This window comes from Vipera berus, assembly GCF_964194415.1.
Source record: "Vipera berus genome assembly, chromosome: 1".
Taxonomy (NCBI): Eukaryota; Metazoa; Chordata; class Lepidosauria; order Squamata; family Viperidae; genus Vipera; species Vipera berus.
In genome coordinates this window covers 13,443,902-13,459,994 of record NC_138202.1, presented here as the reverse complement: position 1 = coordinate 13,459,994, position 16,093 = coordinate 13,443,902, and the positions used below count along the sequence as shown (strand labels likewise).

Sequence of the window (16,093 nt, the reverse complement as noted above, 5' to 3'; positions counted from 1 at the left end):
ATTTTTGTCCATGGGGGTGGGGTGGGGATGTTTGAAATTCCAGAATTTGCAAGCGATAGGCATTTGGGCAAGGAATTCCCAGCATATGCCTGTGGCAGATCCTTAACCTGCGAAACACTGGGGACAGACAGCCATTCTTGAACAAGGAAAGGAAATGCATTCTTCAACATGCTCAAAGGGATCCTTTCACACATTCCACAGCAGAGTCCAACAAGTGAATCGATGATCATTTCCCTCTCTGTTTCCTTCCTATTATGCAAGTCATAATCCGCCTCCTCTCTGTGAGATTAAAAAAAATCAATGCTGGAGATAATAGCAGCTGCCCACAGAGCTGGAATTCATTCTCTCTCTCTCTCTCTCTCTCTCTCTCTCTCTCTCTCTCTCTCTCTCTCTCTCTCTCTCTCTCTCTCTCTCTCTCTCTCTCTCACACACACACACACACACACACACACACACAACACACAAGGCACTGAGTTCACCCATGGCCACCTCCCCCCTGTCCCTGAATGCAGCTGGATTGAACCAGCAGGTGCAAGGAGTCACACGTCCCTTGCTTGCACCAAGGTTGCATCAGCTGCCAAATTCCATCCCTCCCATTTCAAAAGCAGAAAAAACCCAACCCCATGATTGCATCAAACCAGGACAGGGCAGGGCAGGAGTCTAGAACTTGCTCGACCAGCACGCCCTGTGGGAGCCAGGCCAGCAACTCTGGGGCTGAGCTGTGGCCTTGCATTGTGTTCAACTTCCCAGCTAGGCAGTTGCCTGCGGGGCCACACGAGAGAACATTACGTATCCCTTAACCCAGCAGGCTCTTCAGAGGATTAGCAAAAGCACCCTGCATCTCAAGACAAAAACCAGAACCCAACACAAGCCTAAAACAAATTAAAAACCGTTCTAGTCTAGGGTTTCCTGCCTGAGCAGGGGGTTGGCCTAGATGACCTCCAAGGTCCCTTCCAACTTATTATTATTATTATTATTATTATTATTATTATTATTATTATTATTATTATTATTATTAAATTATTATCCTAGCTCTGGTCAGAAAACACCGACTGGCTGGGTTCATGCAATTTATTGAAATAGAATTAACTATGATTCCTTAGCCAAATGAAGATACTGCATGGTAGCCAAGGGCAATGGTCTGGCTCGTGCAACAGGCTTAGAAAGGGAGTTTGGATCATCTTAGGAGTGCCCAATTAGCACTCTGATGTTTGTTCATCTACACTGACTGGGTCCTTCCAGAGTTTCAGAAAAGTCTTTTTGCTCAGCCGCAATAAGAGGCCTTTGCGAAACCTCCCAATACATGCCAAATATGTACAATCCCCAACTTCTGACCGTTCACTTAAGGACCATTCAAAGTTATGATGCCCACCTCTCAAAAGGTATTTATGATCTGAGTCCAAAGTTCTGATAGCCAGGACATACGTGTGTGTCTCCACAGTCACTTGGCCATATTTGAAGTGCTTTGACAACTGGCCTGAATTACTATTTAAAGCAATCTATGGTCACATGACCACAAATTCCCCCCCCCCTTCTTGCAAACCAGTCTTTTGGTTTTTGGCAAAAATATCCTACAGAGAACAATGGCTTTGCTTAACGATTGCAGTGTTTGCTTAAGCATGATTTGCTTAAATGCTGCAAAAATACTATAAAATCAGGTGATAAAATCATCTGATGACCAGCTTTACAACCCTCACCCAACTTGCTACCGTAATGAACAGGTTCCATTATGGTTGTAAATCAAAGACTACTTGTACTGTGTATCTCTTGAAGAAGAAAGAGGAAGAAAAGGCAAAATAAACTGTAATTACCAGTCTTACAAAGAAAAAATACAGCTGAATTTAACAGTTTCCCCTCCACTCATTCTTCCAAGATCTCTGCTACTATGGGAACAAGATAAAATATCCCATAACTCCGAGGAGTACAAAATAGATGGGAAAAAAGACTGAAGGGTTCAGGAAAGCCCTCTTTTTTTATTGCTTTGCGCTGAATGAGAAGGGCATAGAGTTCATAAATCTCTCTATGGGTCTTCCTGGGATCATTATAACCTGCAAGGAGGATGGAGGGAATGGGGAGAGAGGAAAATCCAAATTAAACAGGGCCCTCTTTGCAGCAGCAATTTCCATCTATCTGTGAATATGCTTATGGGGCGAGGGGAATACTCCCAGGAAGAATCAAGTGCCCCAAACACCTGGAATAAAATTAAAGACGGGTAAAAACTAAGAAAGTGGTTGTTGTTTGTTTAGGTACCTCTTAGCCACACAGGAGAAGGAGAGTACACAAAAGGAAGAAAGCAACTTCCTTTGAGTAATGTAGAAAGGCAAGATTGTGTCCAACCAGATACATGAACACAAACATACCCACTCACACAAGTAACCTCAACCGTAGAGCCAAACCTGCCCATCAAGACAGGTGGGTTAGTAGCCTGGCTACACAATAAAGATGCCAAACTGTAGCCACATCTCCACCTTTTCCTTGCTCCTCCCATCACCCCACAGGCAAGCCTCTGCTGACCCACTTTAGCAAGCTTCTTTGCCTCCCACATCTATGGGGGGAGGATGGGATAAGAGAGATGGATGGAGGGCAGAATATTATTAAGCCTGCCGGTGCATCAGTCTGACGTGTGTGTGTGTGTGTTTAAAAGCATTTCTACGCAAACTTCCAGAAACAAAATCAGTCAAGTGAAACTAGGACACAGGACCGCAGCTCGATCCACCATAGAAGCAGAATATTTTACAGTTTGTGATCAAAGAAAGATGGGGCTGGGTTTGTTCTCATTGTCACAAACACCATCTTGCCTTTTTTGACCTCCCCTGCAGGCATCTCTGCTGCAGATGGGATTCACACATGCCCATTTCATATGGGAATGCTGAAAAGAGGAGACGCTATCTCAGGGGTGTCAAACTCAATTTCATTGAGGGCCGCATCAGCATTGCGGTTGCCCTCAGGGGGCCGGGTGGGTATGGCCAGGGTGGGCGTGGCCTACTGGGTGGGCGTGGCTAGAGTATGTATGGCCTACTGGGTGGGCGTGGCCAGCTCTACATCGTTCGCATCAAGGGTGCCTATGGGGGCCCGGGCAGGAGTGGGACAGATCTGAGGGTCTCTGGCAGAAGGAGGGTCTCTGGGCCAGGGCCAAGGCAGTGGGGGCCGTTCCCTCACTGTTTCCAGGATGGCTTCGCGGGCCGCATGAAACCACTTCGCGGGTTGGACTTGTGTTTGACATGTCTGTGTTATCTGGAAGGAAAAAAAAAACTGGGAACGCATAGATTTAACTCCCTAGTTGTTTTTTACACTATGAATGGGGTTTAGGAATTTGTGGTCCAATGTACAGGTGGTCCTTGACTTATGACTGGTTGCTTAGCAACTGTTCAAAGTTAGGACAAAGTCACCCGCCCCATCCCTGCAATCACATGACTGTATGTCAAGTGCTCAGCAGCCGGTCCGCAATTACTTCTGGTTTTCAGCAACAATGGCACATAACAAACAAGGAGACTGCTTTACGTCCACCACACACAAAAAAATCTTAAAATTGGGTCGGCCATATGGGTGACCTGCTTTATGATAAGTCGTAATGAGTAGACTCCAGTAGCGTCCTAAATCGAGGATTACCTCGAGAGAATCCATCTACTGTTTGTGACTGTTGTATGAAACTGACCATCATCTTACATCCTAAGATAATTGGTGCAGTCCATGTTACGCTGGGCTTGGTAATCTCAGCTTAAGAAAAGGTAAGTCTGTTTTGAGTTGAGCCCAATTTCGCTTCACGGTCATCACCATGTGGCTTCTTTGGCATGATACGTGTTTTTCTATTCCCTTCATATCGTGTTTCCCTGAAAGTAAGGCCTACACCAACAATAAGTCCTAGCTTGAGTTTTGGGGGTGAGCCTAATATAAGCCCTATCCCAAAAACAAGCCCTAGTTTTGGGGCGAGGCACACACCTAAAAATCAAGCTAGGGTGGGGGTGGGGAACTGTACCACCCGCCCTACCCCCACTTACTTTGCAGCCAGGCCTCTCCTTGCCAGCCCACTTCTTCTTCTGAAGTCCCTTCTGCAGCCAGGTCTGCATTTCACAGTCACAGGGCTTTCTGGAAGGCCTGTGCAGCCAAGAACCAAGCTATAGATTCAATCCATAGCTCTGTTCTGCAAAACCTCAGCAGCCGAGCACCAAGCTATGGATTGAATCTATAGCTTGGTACTCGACTGCTTAGGCCTTCTGAAAAGGCCTGACTGCAAAATGCAGGCCCGAATTCAGCTGCAGAACTTCAGGCCCAGAAGAAGTAGACCGGCTGGGTGGAGCTGTCAGTTGCGGAGGTGAGGTAAGGCCAGGCCTACCCCGGAAATAAGACCTGGTGCCTCTTTTGAAAGCTAATAAATAATAATAATAATAATAATAATAATAATAATAATAATAATAATAATAATAATAATAATAATAATAATAATAATAATAATAGCAGCAGCAGCAGCTGGTCTTATTTTTGGGGAAACACAGTAGTATAGGTAGTCCTTGACTTACAACAGTCCGTTTAGTGACTATTCAAAGTTACAATGGTACTGAAAAAAGTGACTTATGAACATTTTTCAAGCAACCATTGCAGCCTCTCCATGGTCACGTGATCAAAACTCAGACACTTGGCAACTGACTCATATTTATGACGGTTACACTGTCCCAGGGTCATGTGATCCTATTTTGCGACCTTCTTACAAGCCAAGTTAACGGGGAAGCCAGATTCAATTAACAACCACATTACCAACTTAACAACTGCAGTGATTCACTTAACAACTATGAGAAGAAGGGGCAAAATGGGGCAAAATTCACTTAACAACTTTCTCACTTAGCAACAGAAATTTTGGGCTCAATTGTGATCATAAGTCAAGGACTACCTGTATTATAGAGTCGGAAGAGACCTTGATGGTCTTCCATAGTCCAACCCCGCCCCCTGCCCAAGGTAGGAATCCTTACACCATTCTGGACAAATGGCTGTCCAGTCTTTTCCTGAAACCTCCCATGATGGAACACTCTATCTCCCAAAATGTTTTTTTAACTTTAATTATAACATAATAATATAAAATATTTTCTAATTTTAAATACTGATTTATCTAGCTACTCACTAGATGAAACAATGAATATAAAATTAAAAACCAATGCAAAGTAGCCATCAACAAACCCTCCCCAAACAAAATAACATTAAGAACTCTGCTTGAGAATCCATATGGCAACAGACTATAAAAAAATAATCACATTCTAAAGGTCTCCCCTCCAAATACTAACCAAGCTGGATCCCACTTAGTTTCCAAACCCTGAGAAGATTACCAAGGTATTGCAACCTGTATATTTTGGGAAGCGATCTATTGAAGGCCCTTAGAATCAGTTGCTTTCATTCAGTAGAACCGCCCTCATTATTGCACATCTTGAAGGGAACAGGGAGATTGGGACAAAGTTTGCAAGGCAGAAAAAGCATCAGAGACTCAATGACGGGGCCAAGACAGAGGATTAATAAGGCAATTTTCCTAAGGATTAATAAAGTTACTCTTCCAACTATTTGTCTTCCTCAATATCTGGGGTTACCCAAAGTCCACCAGGATGCTGCTTGAAGGGCCTATATCCGTGGTGGCGAACCTATGGCACGCGTGCCACAGGTGGCATGCAGAGCCCTCTCTGTGGGCACGTGCCCCGTCGCCCCAGTCCTAGGCCTTCAGCTGGGTTTTATAAAACCTTTTCGCTTTAGGCCTCTGCTGCCTTGTGCAAAAAAAAAAGGTTCAATCAATCAGTCAATTTCAACTTCTCACAGGAAAAAAAAAGATCTCGCAAAGTTGGAAATGATTGATTGAACTTTTTAGTCATACCCAGTCTGCTGTTACCACCGCAGCCACAGACAAGCAGCCAGCCACGCCTACCTGGCACCTGACGATACATAAGTGAGTTTTGGGTTGCAGTTTGGGCACTCAGTCTCTAAAAGGTTCGCCATTACTGGCCTATATTAAAAGATCCTTACCCTTAAAATAAAGAGATTTATCAGACGGACAAACATCTTCACAAATCTGAGAAGAGCAAGTGCAGATCACACTAGGCATGGAAAATTTTACAAAGGTGGCACATTAAAAAAAATGCCAACTCTAAATTACAACTAAAAACTAGCTAAAATGCACCACATTTGCATGCATTCTCAAGCAGAAAATTATATTAACAATATTTAGAAATTGCATCACTAAAATTCTATAGCCTGGCTGAAGACCTTTCGGGGGGGGGGATGTCACCAAAATGGCTTTCTGTAGGACAAGAAAGCCAGGATCTGCTGCTCTTACTTGCTTCAATCTGTGAGATTTCTTTTCTCTACTTCATCATCCAGTTCCTTGTGTGTGGCTGGATATAAATTTTGGCTATCTAGGTCATGGGAGAGGAAAGATGCAAAGTATTTCACTACAGTGCCTCTGCATAGAAAGCTATCAGTAATAAGGCTGGTTCCTATGAAGCTTAAAGATTTTTTTTTTAAACCTAGCAGGCTTTACTAGCTAGAAAACAGGTCCCCAACCTCCGGTCTGTGGACTGGCACCAGTCCACAGCATGCCAGCAACCGGGCCACGCAAACAAGCAAAGAGCCATCTGAGGATGCAGGCAGCATACAAAACCACGCCCCCTACGGTCTACGGAAAAAACTTTCTCCATGGAACCGGTCCCTGGTGCCCAAAAGGTTGGGACCGTTGAGCTAGAGTTTTCCAGGAAAAGTCTAGCTGTAATTTGACAGCTGCATACAAAATAGTCTCCAATGTTGCTCTGCAAATTAAGGAGATTCTAAGCAAGAACTTCAAAAGGATGGTGCAAAAGGATGGGTTGGTATATGCAAAAAGAGAGTAATTATCTCAGGGTAAATAATACAGGTAGTCCTTGACTTATCGACAATTGAGCCCAAAATTTCTATTGTGAAGTAAGAAATTTGTTAAGTGAATTTTGCCCTGTTTTACAACTTTTCTTGCTGCAGTTTGTTAAGTGAATCACTGCAGTTGATAAAGTTAGTAACCTGGTAAATTAATCTGGCTTCCCCATTGAATTTGCTTGTCAGAAGATCGCAAAAGGGGATCACAATATCCCACGGCACTGCAACTGTCATAAATATGAGCCAGATACCAAGCATATGAATTTTGATCACGTGATCACGGGGATGCTGCAAAGGTCGTAACTATGAAAAACGGTCATAAGTCACATTTTTCAGTGCCACTGTAACTTTGAACGGTCACCAAACAAACTATTGTTAAGTCAAGGACTACCTATATATAACAATTGATTATTTTTCTCAGCATTTCTCACCGAAGGTGGTCAAGATTCATCCTTCAGGATTGTAGAAAGCATATATAGTTTTCAAACCATGACCTTTGCTTTCCTTAATTCATTTCCTCTGATAATGGTTAAGAAATCAGTGCATGCAGAAAACCTTGATTACAAGACACCCCGGAAAGGAAAGTAGTTGAAGGCAAACCCCAGGATTCCTTTGAAACTAGAATGTTACACTACCATGCACAAGTGTAAAACTTTTCAAGGACTACATGGAAGGAAGTGTGTAGTGGGGTGCCCCAGGGCCCTGTTCTGGGCCCAGTGCGCTTCAACATCTTCATCAATGATTTGGCTGAGGGGATAGATGGGGAACTCATCAATTTTGCAGATGACACCAAGCTGGCAGGAATAGCCAATACTCCAGAAGATAGGCTTAAAATACAGGAGGATCTGGACAGACTCAAACACTGGGCGCTATCTAACAAAATGAAATTCAATGGTGAAAAAAGTAAGGTTCTACATTTAGGCAGGAAAAATCAAATGCACAGGTACAGTATAGGTGGTACCTTGCTCAATAGTAGTAACTGTGAGAGGGATCTCGGAGTTCTATTGGACAATCACTTAAATATGAGCCAGCAGTGTGCTGCAGCTGCCAAAAAAGCCAACACAGTGCTAGGCTGCATTAACAGAGGGATAGAATCAAGATCACATGAAGTACTAATACCACTTTACAATGCCTTGGTAAGGCCACACCTGGAATACTGCATCCAGTTTTGGTCACCACGATGTCAAAAAGATGTTGACACTCTAGAAAGGGTACAGAGAAGAGCAACAAAGATGATTGGGGGACTGGAGGCTAAAACATATAGGGAACGGTTGCTGGAATTGGGTATGTGTAGTTTAACGAAGAGAAGGACGAGGGGTGACATGATAGCAGTGTTCCAATATCTCAGGGACTGCCACAAAGAAGAGGGAGTCAAGCTATTCTCCAAGGTCCCTTCCAACTTATTATTATTACTGTGATTAAAAATGGTTCCCAAAACATCTGCCCAAAGAAAACCAATGGCATCGGTCCCTAAACTATAAACTTGCCAGAGAAGCCATTTTGCTACAGGTCTAGGAAAGTTTATTCAGGGTTATATTTGGTGGCTTCTTATGCATGCTGGATTGCAAGCAGATATTTCAATTTCTCTGCAAATTCTGAGGGATGACTTTTGGGGGCAATAGCAATAGCACTTAGACTTATGTACCACTTCCATAGTGCTTCACAGAGTTGGCATATTGCCCTCAACAACCTGGGTCCTCATTTTACCAACCTCGGAAGGATGGAAGGCGGTGAGGATCAAACTGCTAGCAGTCAGCAGAATTAGCTTGCAATACTGCATTCTAATCACTGCACCACAGCTCTTATGAGCACTACATTAAGGACATTACACTACACAGCACTATATTGAGGATAACGCATACACAATTCACACTAAATCCCAGAGATTCCTTCCACCTAAGTAACCATCACCACATCAAAGGATGGTGGAAGATCTGTAAATCTAGCATCCTGCTTCCATGACAGCTCAGATGCCTTCAGAATTCCCAAGATGGCTTCCTCCCCCTACTGGGATGAGGTATTACTTAGAGAGATTGCTAAATGAAATCTATGTGCTGATCGTGGCTTATACTTATTGACTGATTACCTGCTTTTTGAGAATCAACCGAAATCTCACTTCAAAGCCTGCTACGTTTTTAACAGCCAATCCCATAAAGTCAATATACACTGTGTAAAATCCATTTCCATTTAAAAGCAATTTTCCCTAAATGAGACCTCCAGACTACCAGACTGGGTAAAGTTTTGAGGTTTTTTTAAACATCCACTTGATCTATTTTATTGGGTGATCAATGTTGTACAGTCCTTCCTTCCTTCCTTCTCTCCCTCCCTCCCTCATGATTCTATGAAATACATTTCTCCTTGGGGGTGGGGGAACCACTTACCGGAGTAAGGAGCTCTGGGGTGGAGATGGGAGAACAATCACCATTCAGCTTGATCCCACTTCCTAAATCAAAATCACAGATTTTCACCGGGGACACCTGGTGTTGGAGACAAATGCGGGCAGAGGGAGAGAATGGGAGAGGGGGAAAAGGTCATCTCTTTTGGAAGGAAACTCCATGCTAATTGGAATTTAACATTCTGTCATAAATTCAATCCCTGTTTGTTACCCACAATCTAAAGAGTCCGTATTTGTAATTTATTAGCCCACTTATCACAGTATCCTGCATCAGCAAGTTCCTTCAATCTCCCTATCTTGCAACACACATGACCCCCCCCCCTCAGACATTGGGAAATAATCAAGGAGCAATTAAAGTACTGCTTACCTGATTTGAACTCTCACAGAGAATATTTTCTGGTTTTAAATCTCTATGTGCTATTCCTGTAATAAAAGAAAGAAAGAAAGAAGCTTAACATTAGCAGTTAATACTTTCTGCTTTTGACTGCAAGAACATGACCGAACAGCTGCCGGAGTGGAAAGACAACAGAAAAATTGAGCCACGTTATGTAATCTGATCATGCTGAAAGAAGCCATAATTCTACCTAACCAAGCATCAAACCATGGTCAGCACAAACACCCTTAACACCTACTGTTTACAGAAGCCAGGAGGGTCCTGTCCCTTGTTTTATTCCAGATCCCTTTTAGAAAGCTACTTAGGAAGCAAAGAGTAGGCTTAATTAAAAAAAAATCTTCCATCTGTCTCTTCGTCACATGGAACTGAATACTCCCAACAGTTCTCTCCAGTGGCCTGGCTCTAGCATTTGCCATTCAGAGACAAGCATAAAAGGTTCGTTTATTAGTTTAGGTCAGGGGTCAGCAACCTGAAACAGTGAAAGAGCCACTCGGAACCGGTTCCCTCACAAAAGGAAAAACTGGGAGCCGCAAAAAATGTGTGTGCATGCACGTACATGTGTGCATGTGCAGAACAGGGTTTGACTGAAGAGTGGAGCCAAGGCAAGATATGCACCTACCCTGCATATTTGAATTGATTGGTTGAACTTTTTTAGTCCCACTTTTTTTTTGGACTGCACATGGCAGAGGACTGGGAGCCGCAGGTTGCAGACCTGTGGTTTAGGTCAACGGTCCCCAACATTTGTGGCTTGGCGGTGCATGGGGGGTGGTGGAAGAAGGGAACCAAGCTGCATTGAGCAGTGGGCCAGTGGCGCAGGCGCAGCTCCACCCACACAAAAGTAGACTTTGGGGCAGAGTTTCGCACTCCTTCAGGCACCAAAAGCTTTCGCAAAGGGACTGAAGGCCTGAGGCAGCACGAGATTGCTCCCCAAAGCCTTTCGTCCGTTTGCAAAAGCTTTTGGCACGGAGAAGAGAAGCCTTTGGGGGGCGCAGTCTCACGCTCCTTCACTCACCGAGGCTGCCCAACGCTCCAAAAGCAGATCGGGTGTCCTGTGCAGGCAGCCTTGGTGAGTAAGCGAAGCTGAGCAGGGCCCGCTCGTCCCGCTCAGCCTCTGCTCTCACCACTCCGTTCTTGGAACATCGGAAGCAGGTGGGTCGTGAGAATGGAGAGACGGCGCACACGTGCAGCTCCACTCACACAGAAGCCTTGGGGGGGGGGAGGCGCTCGGGCAAGTGGAGCTGCACATGCATGCTGGCCCACTGCTCATGTGGCCCGGTTCTGAAGAGGCTGTGCCCAGTAGTGGGCCGTGGGTTGAGGACCCCTGGTTTAGGTGAGAGCCCCCAAGCAGGTGTTATTTAAAAATATTTATATTCCACCTCATGTAGTTTTTGGGGTAAACTTAAAAAAACACCACCCCACATATCTTAAAAACAGATTATCTGAGATATCAACATTAAGCTCAGCTGATATGCTCGTTAAAATAAAATAAAATTTAAAAACCGGCTGAGGAATTCTGGGACTTGCAAGTCCACAGGTGCTAAAGTTACCAAGGCTGGAAACTCCTGGCTTACTGGACTGCAGAGAGACTTCAGTTGCGCAATGCTTTGGAAAAAAAATACTTTGCCCCCAGCATTCATTTTTACCCACCTTTATTGTGCAAGAAATTAAGGGCACTGGCTATGTCGTGCACCACCATGCTGGCCTCTAGCTCATTGAAATGGCGTCGACGATGGATATGGGTTAAGATGGAGCCTGAAAAGATACGTTGAAAAGCCCAATTAAGCCACGGACCAATATCTGAGGCTTAAAGATTTAGATAAAATGTGTCCAACTTTGGCAATTTTAAGACCTGTGGATTTCAACTGGCTGGGGAATTCTGGGCGTTGTAGTTCACAGGTCTTAAAATTGCCAAGGCTGGACACCCCTGATGCAGATTATATATGGATAAGTACAATATGTACAATTTATAGTTTTTCCCTCCTTACTTAAACTGGAAAAAAATGGGTTTTTAAAAATAAGACGCTCTCCCTCTACCTAAAATCCCACTCATTTTGGCCAGTGACTCACCTCCTCTCATCTTCTCAAACACGAGGTAGAACCGGTCCTCTTCTTCAAAAAACTCAATCAGCTCCAGGATGTTCCTAAAGAAAAGATAAGGGAGGGTGGGACATAATTGGGGATAAGAAGAGACAGGCTGGCTAAGAGAAAGAAATGAAATCCATTACATTTTCATTCAAAAATCAGTCCTGATGATCAACCTCCTATTTTCTGCCATGGCAGGCAAAACACCTCTCAACAGTCACAACGCAGAGAATGAAGTCCATACTTTCCGTAGAGCTAATATTCAGGGGTAGAGTGCCCCTTGATATGGAAGTACAGATAATCCTCGACTTACGACGATTCATTTAGTGACTATTCAAAGTTACACTGGCACTGGAAAAAGTGACTTATGACTGTTTTTGCAGCATCCGTAGTCACATGATCAAAATTTGGGTGCTTGATAACCGGCAGATATTTATGACAGCTGCATTCTCCTCGGGTCAACCTGAGCACCATTTGTAACCTTCCCAACCAGCTTCCGACAAGCAATAACAATGGGAGAAGCCGGATTCACTTAACAACTGCAGGATTCACTTAACAACCACAGTGATTTGCTTAACAGCCGTGATTTTAAAAGGTCATAAAATGGGACTCAGCTCACTTTAACAACTGTGCTGCTTAGCAAGAGAAATTTTGGACTCCACTGTGGTCGTTAAGTCGAGGATTACTTGTACCTGATTACAGGTAGTGCTCGATTTACAACAGTCCCGTTTAATGACTGTTCGAAGTTGCAACGGCACTGAAAAAAGGGACCTATGGCTGTTTTTTTTACACATACGACCTCATGGTCACATGATCAAAAATTCAGATGTTTGGCAACTGACTCACTTTATAATGGTAAAGTCAATGGGGAAGCCAGATTCAGTTAACAGCCGGGTTACTAACTTACCAACTGCAGCGATTCACTTAACAGCTACGGCAAAAGGTCATTAAAATGGAGCAAAATTCACTTAACAAATGTCCCACTTAGCCACGGAAATTTTGGGCTCTATTGTGATTGTAAGTCGAGGACTACCAGATTACTGCAGTCAGCATTAGGATACAACCGAATACAAGGATACAAAAATCAAGCTTAAAACTGGCTCGCCTCTGCCCAGTACCTGTGTCCTTGGCACTGATACAGCATTTCCACTTCTCGAAATACCCGATTTCGGATGTGTCCAAGACGCTTCTCAATTATCTTTAAAAGAAAAAAAAGAAAAAAGGGGGGGGAAGGGTACAGTTACAACATGGTCAAGCTGAAGCAAATATACTGAGCGGGCATGCTGCGTTCAAACGTTTGCTTCTTTCAACAAATAAAATGAGCAATGATTTTGACATCAGGCATATTAGTAAAGGTAAAGGTTCCCCCGCACATGCGTGCTAGTCGTTTCCAACTCTAGGGGCCTGTCCTCATCTCCGTTTCAAAGCCGAAGAGCCAGAGTTTGTCCGAGGACGTCTCCGTGGTCATGTGGCCGGCATGACTAGACGCCAAAGGCGCACGGAACGCTGTTACCTTCCCACCGTAGTGGTCCCTATTTTTCTACTTGCATTTTTTACGTGCTTTCAAACTGCTAGGTTGGCAGAAGCTGGGACGAGTAACAGGCGCTCACTCTGTTACGCGGCACTCGGGATTCGACCCGCCAAACTGCAGATCTTCTGATCGACAAGCTCAGCGTCCTAACCCACTGAGCCACCGCGTCCCTTCAGGCATATTAACACTGCTCAAACTTGGCCCCCCTCCAACTGCTGTTCAATCCTCTCTGGGATGGGGAGGGCTGATCTGAAGTAATACTCCACGGGCAGGGGGTGGTGGTGGTATCAGCTATTATGCTCTATGAGCCTGTATGAAGCATGAGCAAAGTACAACAGGCGCTGGAGATAACGTTTATGGAGGCGTTTACAAGGTACTTTCGAAGCCAACCCAAGCTCCACACTCATAAACATCCCAAACTTTAGAAAACTAAGGAAAGCAATTCTGTAAAACCTTGGTTTTTCAGATGCAAAGAAAAGCAGGCTTGCTTTCTTTTATTCAATTTTATACCCAGTGAAGAAAAGGTCATTTTTTTTTCAACTGGTAATTTAAAAAACTCCACCCCCATCTACTTAAGGTATAGAACTGAACGTTTCTTTTTCACAAAAATAGTTTCCTAGCATCTCAAACACTCACACAGAAGGGCGAGTTAAAATTCCTCCCCAGCCTCAGATGGTTTCTCTGCTTGCCATTCTCATGCCCTCTTTCCTCCCCATCCCCTGCCTCCCCAATCCCCACCACCACTGCCCCACCTCCCTTCCGAATCCCTTTAGCTTCTTTTTTAACTTTTGCATTTTTTGTATTTTTATATGTCTGCCCTGTTCACCGCCCTGAGTCCTTCGGGAGAAGGGCGGTATACAAATAAAATTATTATTAATTATTATTATTATTATTATTATTATTATTATTATTGCAATCTGTAGAACAAATTGGGCCTTTTGACTCAAGAGTGGCAAGATTCCAGCTGTGAAACTGTATTCAGAGAGTCTGGGGAAGCAGACGCGCATCTGGCAAGTCTCTGGGGCTCCCCCAGCCTTGCACAACAGCAACAACAACAACAACCACAGTAACCTCATTGACTTATTCAGAAGAACAGGGAGGGAAGGGATTCTCCAGCTGCTCTCCGAGTGGCTGGTTTTTCTCTCTTTCTTTTTTTTCTTTTTCTCCCTCCTTCCTTTTCTTCCTTCCCTTTTTTCCTTTTCTTTCTCTTTCCTTCCTTTTCCCTTCCTTTCCTTTTTCTTTCTTTCTTCTTTCCTTCCTTTTCCCTTCCTTTCCTTTTTCTTTCCTCTTTTCTTCCCTTCATTCCTTTTTTCCCTTTTCTTTTCTTTCCTTTCTCCCTCCTTCCTTTTCTCACTTTCCTTCCCTTCCTTCCCTTTTTTCCTTTTCTTTCTTTCCTTTCTTCTCCCTCCCTTTTCTTCCCTTCCTTCCTTTCCCTTTTCTTCCTTCTTTCCTCTTTTCTTCCCTTCATTCCCTTTTCCCCTTTTCTTTCCTCTTTTTCTTTCCTTTCTCCCTCCTTCCTTCTTCTCTTTCTTACTTCCTTCCCTTCCTTCCTTTCTTCTTTCCTTCTTCCTCCTTTCCTTCCTTCCTTGAAATGTCCCAAGGATTTTTTTTTTCCACCAGCCTACCCCTTTGCAACTGCAGCAATGTGCAAATGGCTAGGTAGGAAACTCGGAGAGGAAAAGGGTGGAAGAAGGGATTATCTACGGGGCCCCACGTTTCTCTGCTCCCCAAGTTGACACTTGCAGCCTGCCATGAATGAACGAACTGTTGTTTCTCCCCGTCTGCCAACTTTTTCTTTTTTTTTAAAGCCACCCTCCCCAGAGAGGCAGGAAGGCATGTGCAGCAGCTGTGTTCTCCTCCTCCTGCCCTGGGTGGTTTCCAACATCACCCCCCTTTTGGCTTCTCTTTCCTCCGTCAGATTTACAACTGTCCTCTTCTCCTTTCCCCCCCCCCCGCCCTGAAGCCATGGCATCTGCGCAACACAAACACACAAGCACACACAAACGGGCTGGTGCCAGGTTCTCCCTGCCCCGTTTTTAGATCATCTGCGTCACTGTTCCTGCCCTAACCCAAGCTGGCAGGAGGGATTAAAAAGGGGGGGAAAGGCTGGGGGAGGAACAATTGGGTTTGAAAAGAAGAAAAGGTCAAGCTGGGAGAGGCAGCCGAGACAGACGCCTTTCAGTGAAATTTTAAACAGAAAACTAAATTTTAGGCCTTTGGGTAGAGAGCTGCTGCAGGGGAATTACGGGCTGGGGGGGGGGGGTTGGAGGATTGCCTGCTTTGTTAATTATTATTTTTTTTTATCAAGTTGTCTATTTACCAAACAACTGATTTAAAGAGATTAAGTCCACCATAAATTAACGGAGGAAATCTAGGCTGAACTGAGCTGTAAGCATCTTGGACCAAAGTCATAAATTGTGGGGTCCTGTGTGTGGAAGAAGTCATGTAGCATTCAATTCTCTGCTCAGAAAAAAGAACAATAGCACCCCAAACAGATGGCTAGGCCCGGCCACCACAGGGTAGCTCACTGCCTTTCTGGGAACTGCTTCCACTGGGAATCTGTCTTTGTCATATGGGTTTCAGATAAATTAATAGTTAAAAAGCTTCTCTTCCCCCCCCCACCCCCAATGTTCACACATTCATTTCTTGGAACCATCCCTTGCCATGTAGGCCAAGATTTGTAGTTTAAGCTCTTCAGGAAGATGCTAGCTTGGGGACAGGGGCCAAGGCTCAACAAATGTACAGTATTTATTTTATTAAATTTATTTGTCGCCCATCTCATTTTGAAGTGACTCTAGCAGGCGAATGGAATGGA

The 16,093-nt window shown here is 44.2% G+C and overlaps 1 protein-coding gene across 1 annotated transcript in view; it reads right to left on the bottom strand.

The window, feature by feature from the left end:
• Positions 1 to 16,093, bottom strand: part of MKNK2 (MAPK interacting serine/threonine kinase 2) — a 50,612-nt gene that overhangs the window by 9,305 nt on the left and 25,214 nt on the right. Inside the window, exons 6-10 of the mRNA XM_081343493.1 lie at positions 12,866 to 12,945; positions 11,733 to 11,806; positions 11,313 to 11,417; positions 9,639 to 9,694; positions 9,258 to 9,353 (exon numbers count right to left, since the gene is read on the bottom strand). Coding sequence (XP_081199619.1) covers positions 9,258 to 9,353; positions 9,639 to 9,694; positions 11,313 to 11,417; positions 11,733 to 11,806; positions 12,866 to 12,945 — 411 coding nt within the window. The remainder of the gene's footprint in view (positions 1 to 9,257; positions 9,354 to 9,638; positions 9,695 to 11,312; positions 11,418 to 11,732; positions 11,807 to 12,865; positions 12,946 to 16,093) is intronic.